The sequence below is a fragment of the Heloderma suspectum genome, chromosome 3, assembly GCF_057233095.1.
Source record: "Heloderma suspectum isolate Gila_16-S chromosome 3, 16-S_ref, whole genome shotgun sequence".
In the NCBI taxonomy this organism is placed as follows: domain Eukaryota; kingdom Metazoa; phylum Chordata; class Lepidosauria; order Squamata; family Helodermatidae; genus Heloderma; species Heloderma suspectum.
Genome location: NC_139460.1, coordinates 38,016,601 through 38,038,413, shown reverse-complemented (window position 1 = coordinate 38,038,413; position 21,813 = coordinate 38,016,601). Strand labels below are relative to the sequence as shown.

The window sequence follows — 21,813 nt, the reverse complement described above, 5'->3', positions numbered from 1 at the left end:
TTCTTATGCCTGGAGTGTCTAGCAAACTTCAAATGAATAAGCTGAGAAGACCAAGCTGTGTTTCAACACTTAAAACATTCTGTTATGCCCCTGTATGAATATTAATAGATTCAATCCCACTGACACATCTGTAGTGAAAAGGCTTTAAAATTGTAGCAAAATTCTGATGATCCACACATTGAGGTCATAGGTGTATCACCTTCAGTAATTCAGTATTCCTGTCCTATATTTAAAGTCTGACTTGGGTTACCAATGGCGCCTCCAGAGTTCCTTGCAGGAGGGAGGAAAGGCAGTAGATGGTGAAGAAGGAGATAAGGCAAGAAATTAGGTAGTGAGAAGGGGATGCATACAGCTGGTGGCTGGAACCTTCATGGTCCTGGTGTGAGGAAATAGAATCTCCTTGGAACCCTCTTCCATCCCTTATGATTGGAGACATAAGAGACTTTATTTTCCTGCAGCTTTTTTCTTGTTGGGATTCCTTATCTGGCTGCACAGTTTCCACACTTTTCTGCCCCTGCCACAGCTACCAAACAGCCAATGGTCGAGTGGGGCAGCACTCTTTGGCTCAGCTCCTCATACCCAAATTTTTGTGGACATCACACAGCAGTTAATCTGGGGCACCAGAGCATGAGGTGCCTGGCTCTCCACTATGGCAGGGAAAAACACTTTATTTCATTTCTGTACCGCCCAGTAGCCGAAGCGCTCTGTGTGGCTAAGGTATGAGGCAATCCCCCTGCCTACTGGTGGTGATGCCTTTGCATGCGCACATACCCTCTCTCTCTCTCTCTCTCTCTCTCCGCACTGTGTCTGCTGCTCAAAGGAGGGAGGCTGAGGGCTCAGTCTACTCACTGCACCTGCCCTCACCTCAATGTGAGAAAGAGGAAATGGAAAAGAGCTCCATGGGGCTGGTCTGCACAGGCATGGAAGAAAAGTCTTCCAATGGAAGACTAGTATTGGCTATGGGTATCCTCCATGGATACCCATCCTCATTTGCATACTAATTACTTGATCTTCATTTGTTCAGGGAAACGGATCAGGCTGATGTTTGAAAGTCAGGCAGACTAGTCCTCCTGGACACCCTACCTGCACCCTCCCCCCACAGTTATGCCTGCCTGAAGTGAATTAGTGACAGTGTTGCCTTTGAGCATGTACACAGGGGAGTCACAGGCATGAAGAGATGCCAAGATATACATGCACAGCAGCTGCCATTAGGCAGATGAAACACAGCAGAGACTTCGTGGTCACAGGACAAGTGACTTATACATGAGGTGGACTCTAGCTGGGGGGTCTGTGAGGTCACTGCCCTCCCTGCTCTAAAGGATGAGTTGCTGCTGGACTGTAGTATGGAGATCAAACAGATGCCAGTTTTGTGTCTTGCCATTTTTCAGCTGTCCGTATGCTTAAGCTCCACCAGTACATGTGGAAGTTACATTTCCTCAGTTGTACAGGATCAGTTGGTATTAAAGGTCATGCTCTAACAAGTTTGTGCACGGAGATTCAGAGACTGAAATGAATGGAAATGGAGAAGATCTTTCATGAATTCAGGATCTTATGACAATAAATGACTCTGACAACGATATGGCTGATATTACCAGAGATAGTTCTTCTCTGAAAAACAGGCCATACCTCAATCATAAAACAACATTCAATTTCCCTGATTGCAAATGACGATGTAGTGCTAATATATTTTATAAAGAAGTAGGGAGGCCTTCATTAGTATGAAGCTTATGCTTTCGTCAACTTGTACTTTAACATAACATCTTGGTAAAGTACAACAGTAAGCTGTAACGTTATACTAAATATTTTACTAATATGTTTAGCGATAGTTCTCTTTCCAAAACTAAAATAGCTTCCCAGATTTTAAGTTTTCTCTGGGCACCAAGGGCTGCAAACTATGTACTAAATAATATGTACTAAAATATTGTAGCAGTATCTGGAAATTGCCAAATACAGGGTACAGACCTTTATGGGATTACGTCATTGCGTTGGGCCATAGCATTGCAATCGGAGGCCCTCTTCTCCTCCTATTTGGGTATACAGTGACCAATGAACTGCACATTATGCTTGAGTAAGCATTGCATAAAATAAGCATTGCATTCCCTCTTCCACAAGGCAAGACGAGGTAAGGTTTAGAGGTCTTGTGTGCTGAGACAACCTCTCTCTTCACTGCTTACCTGCCACTTACCTATGGTGGTTGTGGTTGTTGAATGTCCAGCAAGAAGAGGGGCAGGTAGAAAAGGCCAGCATGGCATACTTCCTCCTCCCCACTTTCTCACTCATGTGCAGAGCTTCTGTTCTGTTCTGAACAGCAAAACTTCCTGCTGCTGCATTTTGTGGGAGGCAGCATATCTTTTTGTCTTAATACAATTTCAATATGCTTTCACTCCCTCTGACAGCACACTTGATTGCTGAGTGGTAATGGGATTGTAGCCAAAACAGACTACTGAGAAACAATAGGGAGAAACCTGTCTTGTGGGAGAAAAGGTGGGCCCCCACCCCAAAACAGTCAAATAAAGATTGAGTTTCTTGGTGACCGTGGAATGTTTAATGCCTGGGGTGGGGATTGGAAAACCAGGGGTGGAGGAGTAGTAGAGTGGAATATTCTGGAAGAGAGCATGGTTGGCTAGAATCCTGAACAGGGGTACCTCCCCACTGCAACATTGTTTCTGGGCATACTTAGGTTAGTAGTGTATACTCCATATGACAGCGGTCCCCAACCTCTTTGTACTGGTGAGGACATTTGAAATTTTGAGAGTGTGTTGTGGGCACTCTCAAAAAATGGCTGCCATGGGAGGGCTTGCTAATTAATAAAATGGCTCCCATGGTGAGTATGGCCATTCACAAAACGCTCCTTTCCCAGAAGGCAAACACGTGAGACTAAAATAAAAGTAACTTGCCCAAGAACCTAAGTACAAGGCAGAGCTGGCCTCTGAGCTCCAAAACACAAAAGTACTCTATTGAACCCAAATAAAAATGGTGCTGGAGGGCAGAACTTTGCCTTGCAGTATGGCAAGTAAGTCTGATCTCTGTCTTGTATGGCTCTATTTGTATGAAAATTACAAATTTGGTGAAAATTATTGATATCTTCCTCATTGTGTCTGCTTGTCTATAGGTTTTCTGAAAACTTTCAGAGGGTTAGGATTGTTTCATTTGAAATTCAGTCCTAGTAATTGACAACGTTATTTTAGTCTTTGTAATGGCATTCTTTCTTAAGAGTACTTAAGTTATGTGAATCTGTGACCTGGTTTGCATGTAATGGCATCAAATTGTTTGCCACAGCATGTCCTGTGTGTCCCTGGCCATCTTTAATATTCAACCCCTGATCAGGCCTGCCAGGGGTTGCTATGTGATGTCCTAACCTGGGAACTATGACCTGGTTTGCATGATCAAAACAAACCACCATGGCTTGTTAGCCGCTGTGTGTGTCGAGCGCGATTTGCATAACCACTGCCCTGCTGTGCCTTGTCATGTCATCTGAACCCAGGTGGCTTGGCTTATTGGAAGGTTTAAACAACCCTCAAATAAGCCATGGACTGTTGTAGTGTTATTTGAGGGTTGTTTAACCCTTCAACAAACCATGCTGTCCAGGTTCAGACAACACGATAAGCTGCGGCTGGGCAGTGATTATGCACATTGTGCCCAGCACCCGCCAGGGTTCACAATAAGCGCTGTGGCTTGTTTTGATTGTAAGAACTAGCCCTCTAGGTTAATTGTGGGTGAAACACCCCAGAGTTAACCTACAAGTAGTAGTTAGATTAACTGTGGGTTGTTTAACTCACAATTCACCTATAGTCTCTGGGTTTGGATGTCACATAGCAACCCCCAATCAGCCCATTCAGGAGGCTGAATATTCCAGAAGGCTGTGGAATATGCCCAGCACATGTCATGGCAAATTGTAGGTTAATTAACCCATTATTTGCCACCGTTATATGAGACCAGCCCCCGTATATTCTCTTTTTTGGCCTGTATCTCCCACCAGAAGAATACTACAAAGTGTTGTTCTAGTATAAAATCCTGTGCTTTGGAAATGTATCAGTGGTCAGTTCAATCTCTTGACCTATAAACAGGGATGATTCAAAATAAATTGATACCTCCTCTGATCTATTAATGCTGAATGGAGGTTGGCCAGGCTCAGCTGCAATTGCAGGTAGCTTTGTATGATGATGTGTGTCTTACATTACCTCAAGACTACTGGAGGTTACAGTAGATAATCATAATCATCTCTTCCTCTGCTGTGCAAATAGCTCCTGAATGATTTTGCTGACGCATATAGGCAGGAAGGAGTCCTGGTTGATTTAGTATATGCATCAAGAACTAATTAAATTGTGAACATTACTAAACATTCATAGGTTTAGATGTGGGAAGAACTGTATATATAGTTAAAAGATAGGGATGTACAGACTGTGTAAAATCTGCTCCGTCTGTGTTCCACAGATTGACAGGCGCCTTTCGTTCTGTCATCTGCCCACAGACGGATGCAAATATTTTTTTCGTCATGTAGAAAAATACGGAAATAATTGTGTAAGTATTTACATAATTTACCTCAGTACGTATCATGCAGTGTATTGTCCCCCATTCTTTTCAATATTTCCTCAGCAGAAACGTATGGATTTTTCTACAGATTTAGATGCATAAATTTTGGGAAAGTAAAAAAATCATCTGAAAGTCCATGGACTCCACATGGCCTGAGGGGAGTGCTCCGCAGTAGATTCCGCAGATCGGATTCTTAGAAATCCGAGCTCATTTTAATCCATCTCAAATTTCTCCAGCATCCCTATTAAAAGAACAGTTTGGGTTGTCTTGTATGTTACCTTTACAAAACCTGTAGAACAAAAAATAGGGCCACCGTTGTAGAGAACCAATTATGAAACTGCAAGTAGCGCACAACTGAAAATTGGTCTAAGTATATTAATCTAATATAATAATATTAAAACACACCATCGTTTATAATTTTTGCTGGTTTATCTTTTAGTGAAAATAATTAGTGCTTGAACAGAAATAATATAAATGTGAAAAACAATATAGGTATAATATTATACATGTAATAGTAGAAAATTTAAACATCTATATTGAAAAATATATTTAAAAAGTCTTTCTGAAAATCTTTTCCCAAAAGTCTTTTGTGAAGGTCTTCTGCAGGTCTTTTCCCAAGAGTCTCTTCTGAAAGTTTTACAGAAATCCGGTATGATCCTGTTTCGCATATATATCGCTTATTCAGATTGAAAAAAACTGTAAAGATATTTCAGATATCAAGTCTATGCATGGATTTCTTTAAAATGAACATACGAACATTCGTTTTGAATCATTATTATAATTACACATATATAAGAGCATTTTTTCAAATAAGCACTGAAATTATTTTTAAAGAATTCTTGCAATAACATTTTCAAGGACATTTTCAAGGACATTTTCAAAAACCAGGGGCTACAATTTACAATCAAAGAAGTTATTTAGATTCACTGCCTCAGACTCAACAAAAATGCTGTGGTAGTGATGCATCAAGAACTAATTAAACTGTGAACATTACTAATCATTCATAAGTTTAGATATGGGAAGAGCTGACTATATAGTTGGGTTGTCTTGTATGATACCTTTACAAAACCTGAAATTAACTTTCAGTAGAAAGGTCTCACAGGATACAGTACTCTTTATAACGCTGTTCATATCCAAGGGAGAGTTAGCATTGGGAAAGATGAGTGGCATAGCACTATCCCATACCATCTTGGCTTAGAGCAGACTTTGCACTAATTGTTTTCTTTCTTTGTAAAGAGCTGTTGTCATGATAATGGCAGCAACATCTTATTTGTTCTTGAGTGTCATCATGACTTAAAAATGCTGCCCAGCAGATATTATTCAAGTGGTAAATAGCAAGCAAATCTGGACTGTCCTGATCCAGAATTTATTTAAAACAACTTGGGTGCTACTAATTTGACTGGAGATGAGAGATACTGGAAAGTATAGGGTCACCTCAGTTGGGAGTGACTTGTTGGGAGGTCAGTCCTTAAAGATTTACACCTAGTATTTTGAGTCTTGTAACCTGCTGCCCAGTAACTAGTACTTGTACAAAAATTGAATAAATAGCTCAGTCGTGAATATTAGGAGCTTAGCTCAAGAGCTCTCATCTCCTCCTAGTAAATGTCTTGTAAACTGTACAAGTTTTGGTTTTAAAAGTACACTGTTATAATGCTTTACTGCTCGTCTAACAAAATCAGTTTAGTGGAACATTTGAAGCTCCTTTATACTGAGGCAGACCATTGGTCCATGTAGCCCAGTGTTGTCTATTCTGGCAGTGGTTCTCTATGGCCCCAAACAGAGGTCTTTCGTGGCTCTGATAGCTGAAATCCTTTGAACTGAAGATGAGGATTCACTGAGGATTCAAATGAGTCAGGAATCTGCAGCGGATCGGGACCACTTACCTCCGCTCCAGGAGGACTGGAGGCGGAACGGCACTCAGCTGCTTCTTACCAGTCAGAGCCGTTCACCTCCTCCCTGTCCCTGCCGATTGCCATGTTTAATTTAAAAAATGGCAATCGGCAGGATGTGCCCATAAACTTATATGCAAATAGAGTCATGAATCTTGCATCTAAATCTATGTGTCCATAGGCTTATACGCAAGATTTACGGCTCAATTTGCATATAAGTCTATGGGCACATCCTGCTGAACGCCATTTTTTACTTTAAAAAAATAAAAAATCTGCAGGGACAGGGAGGAGGCGAATGGCTCTGGCTGGCAGGAGGGAAGGTAAGTGGCCCCCAAGCCAGTCTCCCCCCCCCCCCGGAATCCGAACAGAGCGGCGCCGCTCTGGAGGATTTCGGGGGGGAGGAAGGGATCACCTCCCCCCCCTCATGGATTCCACACTGGAACAGACAGTGGGGAATCCGTACACTCCTAGATGAGGGCAGTTGAATGTGGGACCTGTGCTTTTAATATTTTATGGTCATTCCCCAATGGCTGCATTCACACATAATGCAAAGCCATGACTTATGTTAACCATAGCTTGTTCTTTCAGTCATGAACTGTCTTGCAAACAAACCACAACTTATTTTCCCTATAACTGCTTTGTTTCTCTCCCTGTGGCATACCCAGCTCTTTTCTCCACGAAAAGGAACAGTCAGGGACTCAGGAAAAATAGCCCAGGAGCTGCTGCTGCTGCCCCTAAGCACGTGTTGTCTGAGGCAGTTGCCTCAGTTTGCCAAATTGTAGGGCCTGCCCTGCTAACTTAGCAGCATTCAAAAATGGATTCATTTAGTTTACTGGATTTGGGGGGGCTAGTTTCATTTTGAAACTTTTATCCTCCAAATACGTTATTTCACACTCATATGATCACAGAAGTGGAGCCTCCCTTGGGTAAGCATACCAGAGTATTGTGAACCTCAGACGCATCAGTACTATTGTATCTTGGTTTAATAAGCCTTGGCTGAGGCATAATAAGCCAAGAGAAAAGCAAACCTGCTGATCACACACACAGCCGCTTTATTACTCCTTTCACAGTACTCCTCAATAAGCAAAGAAGGCTCTAATTAACCATAGTTTCTTGTTTCATCCAAACTGGGAAACTGTGGTTATCAGCTTTTGAACAAAACCAGGATCTTAAACCGTGGTTTGAAGTTGGTTAAAGATACTGGTGGCTTGTTCAAAGCTGGTAACTATAGCATCCCGGTTTGGATGAAAAGGGGAACTATGGTTCATCTGAAACTTCCTGGCTTATTGAGGAGCACTGCAAAGAGCTCGCACACACAGGCAAAAAGCTCACGTGTAGCTCGGTTTATTAAGTCAAGATATAATCATCCAAACTGGGCCGTTGTGAAGTAAGGCATTGCCACTTTAGCAAAATAAATGAGATTTCTGGATAACTCAACATAAATTTTGCCATGCAAATAGCTGGAGTATTTTGTTAACTATTTAACTCATCCTTTAGTAGTCCTTTGCCTGACTAAGTTGACAAGAGTTAATCTTGCTTGCTTTTCCGCTCTGAAGTTAGCCTACATTGCTCAAGTGAAGTGAACATTTGGCTCAGGCTTATCCATAGCACTAACTGCTGTACCACAAAGCAGTTTTTAAACTTTGAAAGCCAAAACTTGAACCTTCATCCTAGCAAGTGGAGTAGAGATCCTGCTATGCCCCATCTGCCTTAACTGCTTTATTGGTAATGGACAGCAGTACTTCATGAATGATTTTGGGGCTTCTGTGCCATGGAACAGGAGTTGCATAGACTTTATTAGGGCACAGTAAGATCCTAAAAGGTTCTAGTGCCTGATAAGAGATTTATCAACTGAACTTCAACCCTGCTTTGGCATCTGTATGTGGGCTGAGTACAACGTCTCTGCAGAGTTCATGTGTAGAGGCATTCATAATGGAACTACAGCTTATGGGCGCGTCACATGCTACATTCTCTGAATATCCAAGGCTGAGGCTGCATGTAAAACATCCATAATGTTACTTTTGTAGTCTTTGTGCATTCATTTCAGCCGTGTTGTTGTTAAAGAAGCATTCTAATATTGTAGATGGGCAAATATTGAGGCAAAAATATTTCAGGTGAATTGGTGCTTCCTACACTTTATGTAGGAAGGAAATTTACACTTAAAATATTGGGCAAAATTCTTCTGGGCTATCCAGAATCAAAGTGCCCAGAATGATGATTCCTGTAAGAAGGCCTGACACTTGGACATGATAATTATAAGGGAAATTATATATTCAGCTATAGTTCCCTTGTCTTTCAAGTAATTGTTATGAGTGTGCTCTTTGTCAGCGTGTGTCATTACGGACATTAACTCCCAGCTTCTTCATTCCTTGTTTGGTTCAGCAGTGAAGCTGTGGTAACTCTTACCCTCTTAAAATTGCTGGGCTGTTTTACATAGAACTAAATATCTAAATATTTTACATGGAACTATTTAGCTATGCCTTACAGATGTTTTTATTTGTGTGAGAATTACTTAACATCCACAACACTAATTTATAAATGTGAACGTTAATAGTAAGATTAGATAGCCTAGCTATCTGTAGCACCACTAAGTGACAGCATCACTTGTCACAGGTTGATGCAAATTGACCATGTTCTGTTGAATAGCTGCTAAAGCCTTAGGAAGCTCAAGACAATAGGTTACTTGATAGCTAGTTGGCATAACAAATGCACTCTTCTTTCCTTTAAAAGCACCAGATCTCCTTGCAGCTTTGTTTGTATGTGACAGGCAGACAATTTTGAAAAGAGTAGTCTATTTTCAACTGGGTGTACATTCAGAGCAGCTATTCTTGTATACTGGATGCATGTTGTATCTGTTGAATAATGCTCTTTGCAAAAGAGAGCTGTGAAATTATAAATGTGACTGTAGCATGAGTGTACCATAGGATGAGAGACAATTTAGAGGTCTTTTTAGATTATCATAAGACTGCTCTTTTGCTGTATAAAAGTGATGGGGTGAGGTGTGATACGTTTCCCACTGTGGAAAGGTGTAGCTGCTACACCCTGACTAAGGTGGCACCGTCATGCCTGTTAAAAACAAAACAAATAAAAGCCTGGCAGGTACCAAGAACATACACACACTACACATGTTAATTGGCTCGCCATTGCAATGATATCTGTGTTACCCAACATCTTGTGAATGGCGACTGTTAAGATAATCATCAATGTCTGTACTTTTTGCATTTCAATTTCCACTAACAATACTTATAACAGCCCCCCCCCCCCGCATGTGTATATAAATCTGCAAATTTGAGGCTAATGCTTTATGTATCTGATGATGTGGATGCTATCTACAAAAGTTTATGCCAGAATAAATTTGTTCGCCTTTAAGGTGCCACAAGACTTTTTGATCCAGTTTGCATGAACAAAATAGGCCACTATGGCTTAAACAAGCTATGGTGGCTTGTTGTGCTCTGTGTGCGTGCCTGGCTTGATTTGCATAATCATTAGCTGGCCACGGCTTATCATGTCGTCTGAACCCACGTGACATGGCTTGCTGGAGGGTTACGCAACCCTCAAATAATCCATGGGCTCTTGTAGGGTTATTTGAGGGTTGTTTAACTCCCCCACAAGCCACGCTGCCCAGGTTCAGACAACATGATAAGTTGCGGCTGGGGGATGATTATGTAGATCATGCCCAGCATGCACCAGGGCTTACAAGAAGCCACCATGGCTTATTGAAGACACCATGGCTTGCTTTGATTGTACGAACCAGCCCATTGTTGTTTTTGTTTGTTCTTGCATATCAGAATTGAGATTTGACAGAAAATGTGAAAAAAAACCTGGTTTGGTTGGATCAATAAACATCTACTATATTCTGTTCTATGTCAGATGTTAAACTACGTTAACCAGTTCTGTCAAATAGTGAATGCCTCTCTAAGGTCTTTGAATGTTGCATGCTGATGTTGGGAAAAAATAATAATTGTCAAATAGAAAATGATTGCTGTCAAAATTAACAGAGGAGAATTTGGGGGAAAGCCCAAACTTGTGTTTGGTTCTAGGCACCACTATGGTAACACATCTAGTTCTCCTTCCTCTCCCATTCAGTGTTCATGAGGAATCTCAGTAACTAATTCCCGCTGAATAAAAAGTATCGTTTTTAGGCAGGAGGATCTTGTTTTTAGGTATCATCTTCTTGGTTCATGGACAATTGTATTAGAGATCTCACTTGAGTAACACTTGCAGTGCTACAGCAACAATTGAGTTTGTACTGTTTTATTTTTCCCCTTGAAAAACTATTGGATTGCTGCTGTTTATTCTTTAGTTTTTTATTCTTCTTGTTAGGATGATATAGCCCAGTTGTACAGTTCTGTATAACACACTTTATTATAAAAATCAGCATTCCTCAAGGGATGGTTTTGCTTCTTCTATCTAGAAGTGGCAATTGAGCAGCCTCTTTTAACTGGTTAGTGCCAAATGTTTAGGCTAAATGAACATGTGTGTGTTTAAACCAAAGCTTTTGATTTGATCATTAGAAATGTTGGTAGTAAAACACTTTTGTGTGTATGAAACATACATATGAAATGAAACATACACAAAACAAATGAAAGTACAATACTCCAATAAATCAACTCTGTGTTTATAAGCCCTTTTTTCTAAGATTTCTGGTGTTTCATGTATCATGTACTGGAAACAAGTGAATCTAATTACAGCTGTTCAAAACTTATATCAAAGTTTTGTCATTGCATAGTGTTGCTCGAGGGAAATGGGCAGTATTAGTACCCCTGATCCTGTCTGTTGAATGTGGTTGAATGTTTATGAACGAATTAAGAGAAAGGGAGACTTTCTGGTTTTAGTTTCATGTCTGGGTTGCTTATTTCCATTAGAGTAAACCAGCCCTGCCCCTCAGTAGGGCATGAAGACTACCTTTGAGCAAAAGAGATTTTCAAGCTTAAATCTTATCTTGATTCTATTTCTGTTCAGCTGCTTAAATGTTTGAAATGGCCAAAGATTTGGCCAACTGCAGTGGTGTACCTTGTTACCGGAATTGGTCCCACATGTCTTTGATCAGATATATATTTAAACACACATCTGTACATGTGTACATGAGTGACACAGAAATACCAGGATCTTGGGCCAGAGGCAGGTCATGCCCATGGCAGATTGTATGCTGGACTAGATACATTGGGGAAATTAGCTCAAGAACACAAACTAACTTTAAGTATAAATAATATAAGTTTTATTTTACCTAAAAATAATTACAGAAAGAAAGGATTAGTTGGAGCATAATCCTTAAGTTTGGACTGGAAACTTATTCCCTTATGATTCATAATTGCAGTGATAGAGCAAGAGATGGTTTGCCAAATAAGGAGCAGGAAGGGCACTAGGGTAATGGTGGGGCAGCATTTGGAGGCCCATTCGTGAGGCGGGACGCTCAAGTTTCAGTGGGGTAGGCTTGGCCACATGAGGAGCAGAACAGACAGATTTAGAGTGATATAGGAGGAGAGAGAGAGTTGGTGAGTATATTCACCTCTCCTTTTAGTCTGTTGAAGCTGGATTAAAGGGCGATAATTGGTTGCTGCGGTTGGGATGCCTGGCTCAGGACGCCTTGGCAAAATGCCCTTAGTTCTTAGCTTGGCCACAGGAGAGGTAAACTGCTGAGCTCAAAGCCAACAACTTGTAACAATCACGCTACTTACTCCCACTATGAGACATAAGCCTCCCTGTAGCCAAGTCACAAAGGTCTACAGTCCCAATATTGTGACTGCACACATAGAGTGGAAGTTCCTCCAAGGAACCCAGGCAAGAATACAAACTCCCAGCATGTTGGGCAGCACCACTGAAATAGAGATTGCCTAAATGTACCAATGTGTGCTTCATATGGAGTGAAGTTCTATCTGGATAGACAGTGTATCAAGGTAGTGCAAGCAAAGAGGAAAGCTTTGAGTTTGGAAATACTAGTTTTTATCCAGAGTAAGGACAGATGCCAGGAGCAGACCAGAAAGAATGGTCAGCATGCCAGCTGGATCCCAGGAGAATCGCAATTTAACACAGCAGAATGTCTGTCCTATGATCACAACTGTGCGGCTGAACTCAAGGGTAGTTTTAGAGTACAGATGGAAACACAAAAGCGATCATTACCCTGAGTGTGCATGGGGTGGGGTTAAACAAAAGATTCAATAGCTTGGTTCCTGGAATAAATAAAAAACCTCTTTAGTTCCCATGCTTTGCTTGCTAACAAAAGGCAACTCCTATTGGTTCAATTCTAGTAGAGCAGGGGTGGGTAGAAGGTAGATCTCTAGATGTTTGGGACTTCAACTCCCAGAATCCCCTGCCAGCATGGCTAATGGTCTGGAATGCTGGGGGCTGAAGTCCAAAAAATCTGGAGATCTACTTTCTACCAATCCCTGTAGTAGAGGACACGTGGGTCATGAACTTTTAAGTACATCAGCTGCTAGTAACGCACACCCCGGTTTTGCTTGTAACTGTCCTGAGTGTCTTGATCAATGAGCCTCCCTGACCAATGTAGATACTTTTAAAAGGTAACAGTGAGTAGCAGCCTAGTAAGTGATTATTCAGATAAATTACTTAAGATTTTCACTACAGTAAAATGTAATCCAATTTGCCTTGATTTCAAAGAGTGAACTTCCTTTGTGTCTTTCAATATAACATGGTGTGTATTTTCTATTACTGCTCAGTCTCTAGCCAGTATCATTCAGGTTACTCTAGTTTAGATAGTCCCTGAGGTTTTGGGCATACGAAAACTTTGAAAAACACATTAGGAATGTGACCTATTTGCCATGCAAAAGCACACATATGGACTGCAGCTTGAGTCCCCCGCCCCTTCCACTTTTTGTGTGTGCCAAAAATGACTGCATTACTATATTTTGGATTTGAACAAGCTTTGTGTTTGATCTCTCCACTTTTGTTTTGACTAGGAAATATGTATTTAAATCTTCCTAATCCAAACATCTATGTCTTCAGTAACACCCAAGTTATTTTCATCATTTTAACAACAGAATTATTCCTGGTCATTTTTTCTCTAATTAAAAGGCTACGATTATTCTTATGTCAAGGTTGGCAGAAATTGATTTACAAAGTGTCCAGGATTTTAAATGACTAGAGCTAGTGCTAAAGAAAATAAAAGAGTTGATGTGCAGTGTACAAACAGCGTGACCGTATGTGTATCTGAAAAACGGTATCTGCCAGTGTATGTTAATTATTGTCAGCCTGACAGATTTCTGTTCCTGGTTGGCAACATAGTTCACATGTTTTAGCATTACATGAGTGAGCTATGGACTAGCATACTCCCCACTTCTTTTTTGTACACTCAGATTCCCTCCCTGATATCTGTATGGTGCAACTCCCCCCTCCCCCAATTATGTCTTGGGATTTGCCTCAAAGAAAAGTACTTCTAGGGGATTGAGGAGACCAAAGAATTGGGGCAGGGGGGGCTGTCTATGACCAACATTCTTTAAAAACATGTGTGATAAGAGTTCAGGTCAGATGTAAGCAATGGGGTGCAATGCAGTTCCAAGTATCACGTTTGCTCCTGAATCTGCACTTGTAATCACATGTCTTAGAGTTCATTTTAGGGTGGGAATCTGGTCTTCGATGTTACACAAGGAGAAGGTTGAGTAATTCTTGTGTCTGCAAAAACTACTTGCAATGTAATGTCTGCAATTGGCTCTAAAAAGAAACACGGTTAATGAAAAATCAACCGAATATTTCAGGAAAACAGTCTTCAGTGCTAAAGACTATAAAAAATTAACGTAAAATTGATATAATGAACAAGGACCAAGTATTTTTCTTTTAAACACCTTGGAGAACTCCAGGGAAGCCACAGTAAAAAAAAAAAGAAAAAAGAAAAAAAAAGATAAACAGTAATTTAGAATTCTTATTAAATCATACTCCAAATTCAGGAGAATTTTTGAAGCTGCTGTGTGTGTGTTGGAGGGGCGTGTGTGTGGCAGGGAGTTGAGAAATGTCAACCAATGACAACATGTTAAATATATATATAACTAAGAGGTAGAACTCTTATTTTGGTTTTGGAATATGTCCAGAGCCATGATATGACATTCTTGACATGTTTAAACCAATATTACCCCTATGCAGTGAAGCAGCTGCTCCTAATAAAGGGCTAAATATTTTATTTATATCATACATTATACATATTTATTGTATAACCAAAAATAATATCTCAATATCATACTCTGTAATCGAGTGTGTTTACTATAATGTGCAATGTCTTGGGAGGTTTAAAATCCAAAGCCTTGCTTTTTTAAAAGTCCTTGCAGCATGGGGAACTTCCAATGGCATGCTGTGCTTATGTTACTTAGTCTGCAAAATGTACTAAATGCATTAGTACATTCTCAGAGTGTTCCCAAACATGTTTCACATATTCTTGTCTGAAAGAACAAAAATAGTGCTATGAAGTGGTGAAAGCATACAAACAATAAATAGACTGATTAAATCTTGACTGGGCCATGCCTAAGGTGTGGTTCATATTCTCTTTACATTATATTTCCTAATATTCTTAGAGCAGAACTAGACATCTCTGTTTATTAAACATATGCTTTCCAGTTTGGCTATAAAGCGGGAGTGGAGAGTCTTACATTTATCACTAAATAGAGCCCACGGGGATAGAAGCAGAGTCCGCTGCTTTTTTTTTTTAATGGAGAGCTACCGAATTATCTTTAATCAACATATTCTAGCCCGGGGTGGGCAGCCTTTGTAGGTCCAAGGGTCAATTTACCCCCCCCCCAAGCCTACTGAGGGCTACACCCCTCCCTGGAACTGCTGCCACTGATTTTGCCATTGAAATTTGGCAGCATGGCAGCTCCCTAAGCACCTTGATTTAAAGTAAAATGTACCCCTTTTTTTTAGCATGCCTCCGAATTTCGGCAGCAAGCCACCATTTTTTTTGCCACTACGGCAAATTCAGCACCAGCGGGGGGGGGGGGTCTACAAAAAAAGGGTAAGAGTGGCATGTGTTGCCTACTTCCTGCCCATCCCTGCTCTAGCCTTAGTTTTTTTTCTGTATTACAAGGTCACATTTGATTTTGGGTTATATCCAAATTTATGCCAGTAGAAAAATTACAAGACTTGGTGTTGTTCCACTAGTGGTTGCATAACTGCTAGCAGAACAACTAGCACAACTAGCTCAAGCAACACCTAGGGTAATGAAGTCATAATGAATTGTGAAAGACCTGAAGCAAGTGGAATTAAGGTATTGATTTGACACTTGCTCAGGGATGAAAATGGGTTTTTCACAAATGGCAGAAGCTTTGCAGTAGTGGAATGATACCACTAGATACAACCCATTGGCTGCATTCAAACAACATGAGAACCCACACTCAAGGTTGAGTGTGGGTTGTTGTTGGACTGTGGGTTATTGTTGAATCACGGGTGGTGGTTGTGTGAACCCAGCCATGCTAACAAACCATGGTTTGTTAACCACAAACAACCCACCAAGGGACCCCATGGTTTGTTGCTGGGTTGTGAACTGTGGGTTGTCATGTTGTGTGAACTCGGTCATTGACCTGGTTCACATGATCATCTCAGCCCACTGTGGGTTACGGAGTGTGCAGGTGGCACATTGGCAATCCAAGCAGCCGCTGATTTCTCGTTATGTGCAAACCTGATGAGGGTGGGTTGTTGGGGTGGTTGATGAGCCACCCAGAACCCATGGACAGTGTTAGGGTTCATGGAATCATAGAATAATAGGGTCGGAAGGGGCCTATAAGACCATCAAGTCTAACTGCCTGCTCAATGCAGGAATCCAAGTCAGAGCATCCCGGACAAGTGGCTGCCCAGCTTCATCTTGAATGCCTCCAGTATGGGAGAGCCCACCACCTCCCTAAGTAATTGGTTCCATTGTTGTATTGCTCTAACAGTCAGGAAGTTTTTCCTGATGTTCAGCTGGAATCTGGCTTCCTGTAACTTGAGCGCATCATTCCGTGTCCTGCATTGCAGGATGATTGAGAAGAGATCCTGGCCTTCCTCTCTGTGACAGCCTTTCAAGTACTTGAAGAGTGCTATCCTATCTCCCCTCAGTCTTCTCTTCTCAAGGCTAAACATGACCAGTTCTTTCAGTCTCTCCTCATAGTGCTTTGTTTCCAGTCCCCTGATCAGCTTTGTTGCCCTCCTCTGAACCCTCTCTAGCTCGTCTGCACCATCCTTAAAGTGTGGTGCCCATAACTGGACACAGTACTGGAGATGAGGCCTAACCAGTGCTGAGTAGAGGGGAACTAGTACTTCCCGGGATTTGGAAGCTATACTTCTATTAATGCAGCCCAAAATAGCATTTACCATTTTTTGAAGCCACATCACATTGTTGGTTCATATTCAGCTTGTGATCGACAACAATTCCAAGATCCTTCTCGCTTGTAGTATTGTTGAGCCAAGTATCCCCCATCTTGTAACTGTGCATTTGGTTTCCTTTTCCTAGGTGCAGAACTTGGCATTTATCCCTATTAAATGTCATTCTGTTTTCTGCCCAGCGCTCCAGCCTGTCAAGATCACTTTGAATTTTGTTTCTGTCTTACAGGGTATTAGCTATTCCGCCCAATTTTGTGTCATCTCCAGATCTGATCAGCATTCCCTGCACCTCCTCATCCAAGTAATTAATAAAAATGTTGAAGAGCACTGGGCCCAGGACTGAGCTCCGTGGTACCTTGCTCGCTACCTCTCCCCAGTTGGAGAAGATCCCATTGATTGAGTCTGATTCTGTAGCCAGCTGTGAAACCACCTGATAGTTGTTTCATCTAGCCCACTTTGAGCTAGTTTGCTCATCAGGATATCATGGGGCACTTTGTCGAAAGCTTTGCTGATGTCAAGATATATTATGTCCACAGCATTCCCACAGTCCACTAGGGAGGTTACCTGATCAAAAAATGAGATCAGATTCGTCTGGCAGGATTTGTTCTTGACAAATCCATGTTGGCTTTGAGTAATCACTGCATTGTTTTCAAGGTGCTTACAGATGGATTGCTTAAAATCTGCTCCAGAATTTTCCAAGGGATTAATGACAGACTGACTCTTCTGTACTTCCCAGGTTCCTCCTTTTTGCCCTTTTTGGAGATAGGGAAAACATTACTCCTCCTCCAGTCATCTGGCACTTCACCCATCCTCCAGGATTTCTCATAATAGGCAGTGGTTCTGAGAGCTCTTCTGCCAGTTCCTTTACTACTTACTCTAGGATGCAGTTCATCTGGCTCTGGAGATTTGAACTCATTCAAAGTAATTAGACGTTCCTTGACCATATGCCTATCAAGCTGCAATCCCGCCCCTTCAGCCTGTACTTCGCCTTTGCCAGGGGGGTCATAGACCCTCTTTTGGGAGAAGACTGAGCCAAAGTAGGAACTGAGCACTTCTGCCTTTTCTTTGTCATCTGTTATCATTTTGCCATCCTTATTTAATAGCTGAACCACCATTTCTTTCCTCTGCCTTTTACTATGAACGTAGCTGAAGAAAGCCTTTTTGTTGTTTTTAGCATCCCTCGCTAACCTCAGCTCGTTCTTAGCTTTAGCCTTCCTTACGCCACCCCTGCAATTCTGTGCTACCTGCCTATACTCTTCCTTTGTTGCTTGTCCTTCCTTCCACTTCCTATATGTGTGCTTTTTTCTTTTCAGGTCATCTCTAAGCTTTTTTGTGAAGCCACGTTGGCTTCTTCTGTTGTCTTCCACCTTTTTTCTTGTTGGAATTGTTTGTAATTGTGCCTTGAGAATTTCCTTTTTTAAAAACTCTCACCCATCTTGGATTCCTTTTCTCGTTAGAGTCGCTTGCCATGGGACCTTATTTATCATTGTTCTGAGTTTATTAAAATTGGCTTTCCTAAAATCCAGGGTATGCGTTTGGCTACACTTGGCTTTTGTTTCCTATAGAACCAAGAGCTCAAGTATAATGTGGTCACTTTCTCCCGGAGTTCCCATAACTGCTACTTGATCCACTAAGTCATCTCTGTTGGTAAGGATCAAGTCCAGGATAGCCGATCCCCTAGTTCCTTCCTGTACTTTCTGTAGGAGGAAGTTATCTGCAACACAAGTCAGGAATTTCTTAGAGGGGCCATGTTTTGCAGAATTTGTCTCCCAACAAATATTGCGGAAATTGAAGCCCCCCCCCATTACTACTACATCATGCTTCCTTGAAACATTGGCAGTTTGCTTTTCAAAAGTGTCATCCTCGTCTTCTCCATGATTGGGTGGCCAGTAGTAGACTCCGACCACTATGTTCCTTTTATTCTTTGCTCCTTTTATTTTAACCTAGATGCTCTCGATGGAGCTACCAAGCTCCTCCTCCTGTATTTCTGTGCAGAGATATGTATTTTTAACATACAGTGCAACTCCACCTCCTTTTCTGTTCTTCCTTTTCCTTTTGAACAAGTTATATCCTTCAATTTCTGTATTCCAGTCATGGGAGTCATCCTACCAAGTCTCAGTTACACCTATCAAGTCATAATTTCCCTCTTGTATTAAAAGTTCAAGTTTGTTCTGTTTGTTTCCCATATTCTAGGCATTAGTATATAGACATCAAAGACCATGTGCTTCATAGTCTGGCTTTCTTCCTACATGTTTGTGAAGACTTTTATTGGGCGCTATTAGAGCTGTTCTCTCCATTGCGATGCAGGGGCCTTCATCCATTGTTACTCCCAACTTTATGTCTCCCTTCCCCATAGGATTCAGTTTAAAGCCCTCCTGATGAAGTTCTTCATGCTGTGGCCAAACACATTCTTCCCAGCCTTTGTGAGGTGCAATCCGTCCCTTGCCAACAGCCCATCTTCCAAGAAGTATAGCCCATGGTCCCAGAATCCAAATCTCACGCGTCAGCACCACCTTCGTTGCCATTCATTCACCTGGAGTATTTTTCTTTCCCTTTCTATCCTTCTTCTAACTACTGGAAGGATGGATGAGAAAACTATCTGGGCCCCAAAGTTCTTCAGTTTCCTTCCCTCCCAAAGCTTCAAAGTCTGACGTGATTTCTTCGTAGCTGCGCTTGGCGGTATCATTTTCCCACATGGATGAGAAGAAAGGGATACCTGTCAGTGGGCTTTATGAGTGCAGGCAACCCTTCAGTCACGTCTCTAATCTGTCCTCCCAGGAGACAGCATACTTGGCGAGTCCATGGGTCTTTGCGACATATTTGGGTTTTGATCCCATGCAGCAAGGAGTCTCCCACGACTACTACTCTTCTCTTGTTGTTGTAGGCCTTGGTTTCATTGCCTCTGCTTGACTGACCTTCAGCCTCTTGCTCACTCTCATGCAGGTTCCCCTGTAATTCTTACTCTGCAGGCTGTCCTCCAGTCTCATCCTTAAGTACCTGGAAATGGTTCCATAGTTCCACTGCTTCCACTGGAGTAGGGTGGCTTCTAGTTCTTCTGCTTCTGTCACCCTTTTCCAAGGAGTATCCTCTACTTCATTTTTCCTCAGCTCAGCATTTCCCTCTTCTGCCCCAGCTTGCTGTTGCTCTTCTAGCTTCTGTTCTTCACTTTGCTGCTGTAGTTCCACCATTCTGTCCAAGAGCTCTTTGTGTTCTCTTATTCCCTGGAGGGTCAACACTCACCGCTCCAGTCCTCTTACTTTTTCTTCCAACAGCGTGATCAACTTGCACTTGTTGCCCGTGTAGGCCATGTTGTTTTCAGGCAAGAAAAGAAACATTGCACATACCTTGCAGGTCACCACCACTGAAGAGTCTTTTTATAGATTCATAGAATCATAGAATAGTAGGGTTGGAAGGGGCCTACAAGACCATTGAGGCCAACCCTCTGCTCAATGCAGGAATCCAAGTCAAAGCATCCCTGACAAGTGGCTGTCCAGCTTCATCTTGAATGCCTCCAGTGTGGGAGAGCCCACCACCTCCCTAGGGAATTGGTTCCATTGTGGTATTGCTCTAACAGTCAGGAAGTTTTTCCTGATATTCAGCCAGAATCTGGATTCCTGTAACTTCCTTCCATAGTCTCTATTCCCTTTTTGTTTCTAGCTTTCCAATTGTACTGGAATAGCCTGTGCTTTGCCTTCTATTTACTGGAGGTTAAAAACAGAGTCCCACTGGTATGGAAGTGTGTGTTAACAAGAAAAAGAAATTAAAAAAAGAATTGTTGTGGGTAGCTTGTCAACCACCCTAGCAACCCACCCTCGCATGGTTCACATGCAACAAGAAAGTATGGTGTGCCCCCGCTACATCCTGAATATTCAAAATGGCAACCAAAGTTTACCCATGGTGACTGTTATGTGTGAACCTGGTCATTGTCTTGAAGCCCATCTGTTCTATGTCCTGCTAGGATCTGCGAAATACCAGTTTGCAAACCATTGTGTCATAGCTACCAATTGTGTTGCTTTAAAGGAAAATTTGAAACTATCATAGAAGTCACACTCTTTCAGCCAACGTTGAAGTATTTTATTCGATTATGTATCAGAAGCAGAAGAGAAAAATAAGTTGGGATACTCATCCCTCACTCAGTGGCCATAGGTTCTGGGTGGTTTGTTAACCACCCTAACCAACCACCCTCACCAGGTTCGAATGTTACAACAAGCTGTGCTGGTGAGGGTGTACATCGAGCTGGCACGCAATTGGGACGGGCAGGATGATTAACAAGCTACCATGGCTTATTAACCTTCTTGCAGTCATGTGAACCTGAACAGTAACTGCAGTCCTATCCTATTACAATAAGCCTACATTTTTTCGTAACTTTTAAAGTTTAAATTTAATTTGATGAACCAGCAGGCATAATTTTTTAAGAAATTCTTTCAGGCATTAGCTTTTTGTCTTAAATCTGAGATATTTAATTGGAGGAGTGTCATTTTCTGAAGTATATTATCATACTCCATAAGATTCTTTTGGATTACCTATTTAGTCCAAGGAGTTCTGACTTAATTTATTTGCTTTTTCATACTACTGCCAAAAAGTGACTTGGTTTGTGTGTGTGTGTGTGTTACATTTATATTTGCTACATCAGGCAAGGCTTTAGCCATTTTAACCATAAAAACTCACTTTGGTAACTTTTGACATGTCTTCCTAATTATTTACTTTCTCTTGCAGATAAATTTGCGCCTCATTTTGGTAAGTGGAAAAACAAAGGAGTTCTTGTTCTCGCCAAATGATTCGGCGGCAGACATTGCAAAACATGTATATGATAACTGGCCAATGGGTAAGTAATCTTTGTAAACCGCCCAGAGAGCTTCGGCTGTTGGGCGGTATAGAAATGTTAATAATAACAACAACAACAACAACAACACGTTTTAAAGGCTTTTTTTTTTTTTTACTACTGTCAGTACTCTAGATCTGTTCTATGGGATGGAGAGAGAGGGGATACCTTCCTCAAATGCAGAAAGCTTTGAAATGTCGAAATATGATATGTTCAGTATCGACCCTCTGTGTGCTTTTATCTCTGCATCATCCCATCTCATCCTTCCCC

General features: G+C 41.5%; 1 protein-coding gene across 1 annotated transcript in view; it reads left to right on the top strand.

The window, feature by feature from the left end:
* The window catches only part of UBL3 (ubiquitin like 3), a 55,011-nt gene that overhangs the window by 22,230 nt on the left and 10,968 nt on the right, over positions 1 to 21,813 (top strand). The window contains exon 2 of the mRNA XM_084842949.1: positions 21,438 to 21,546. Within this exon, the coding sequence (XP_084699075.1) occupies positions 21,438 to 21,546 (109 nt within the window). The remainder of the gene's footprint in view (positions 1 to 21,437; positions 21,547 to 21,813) is intronic.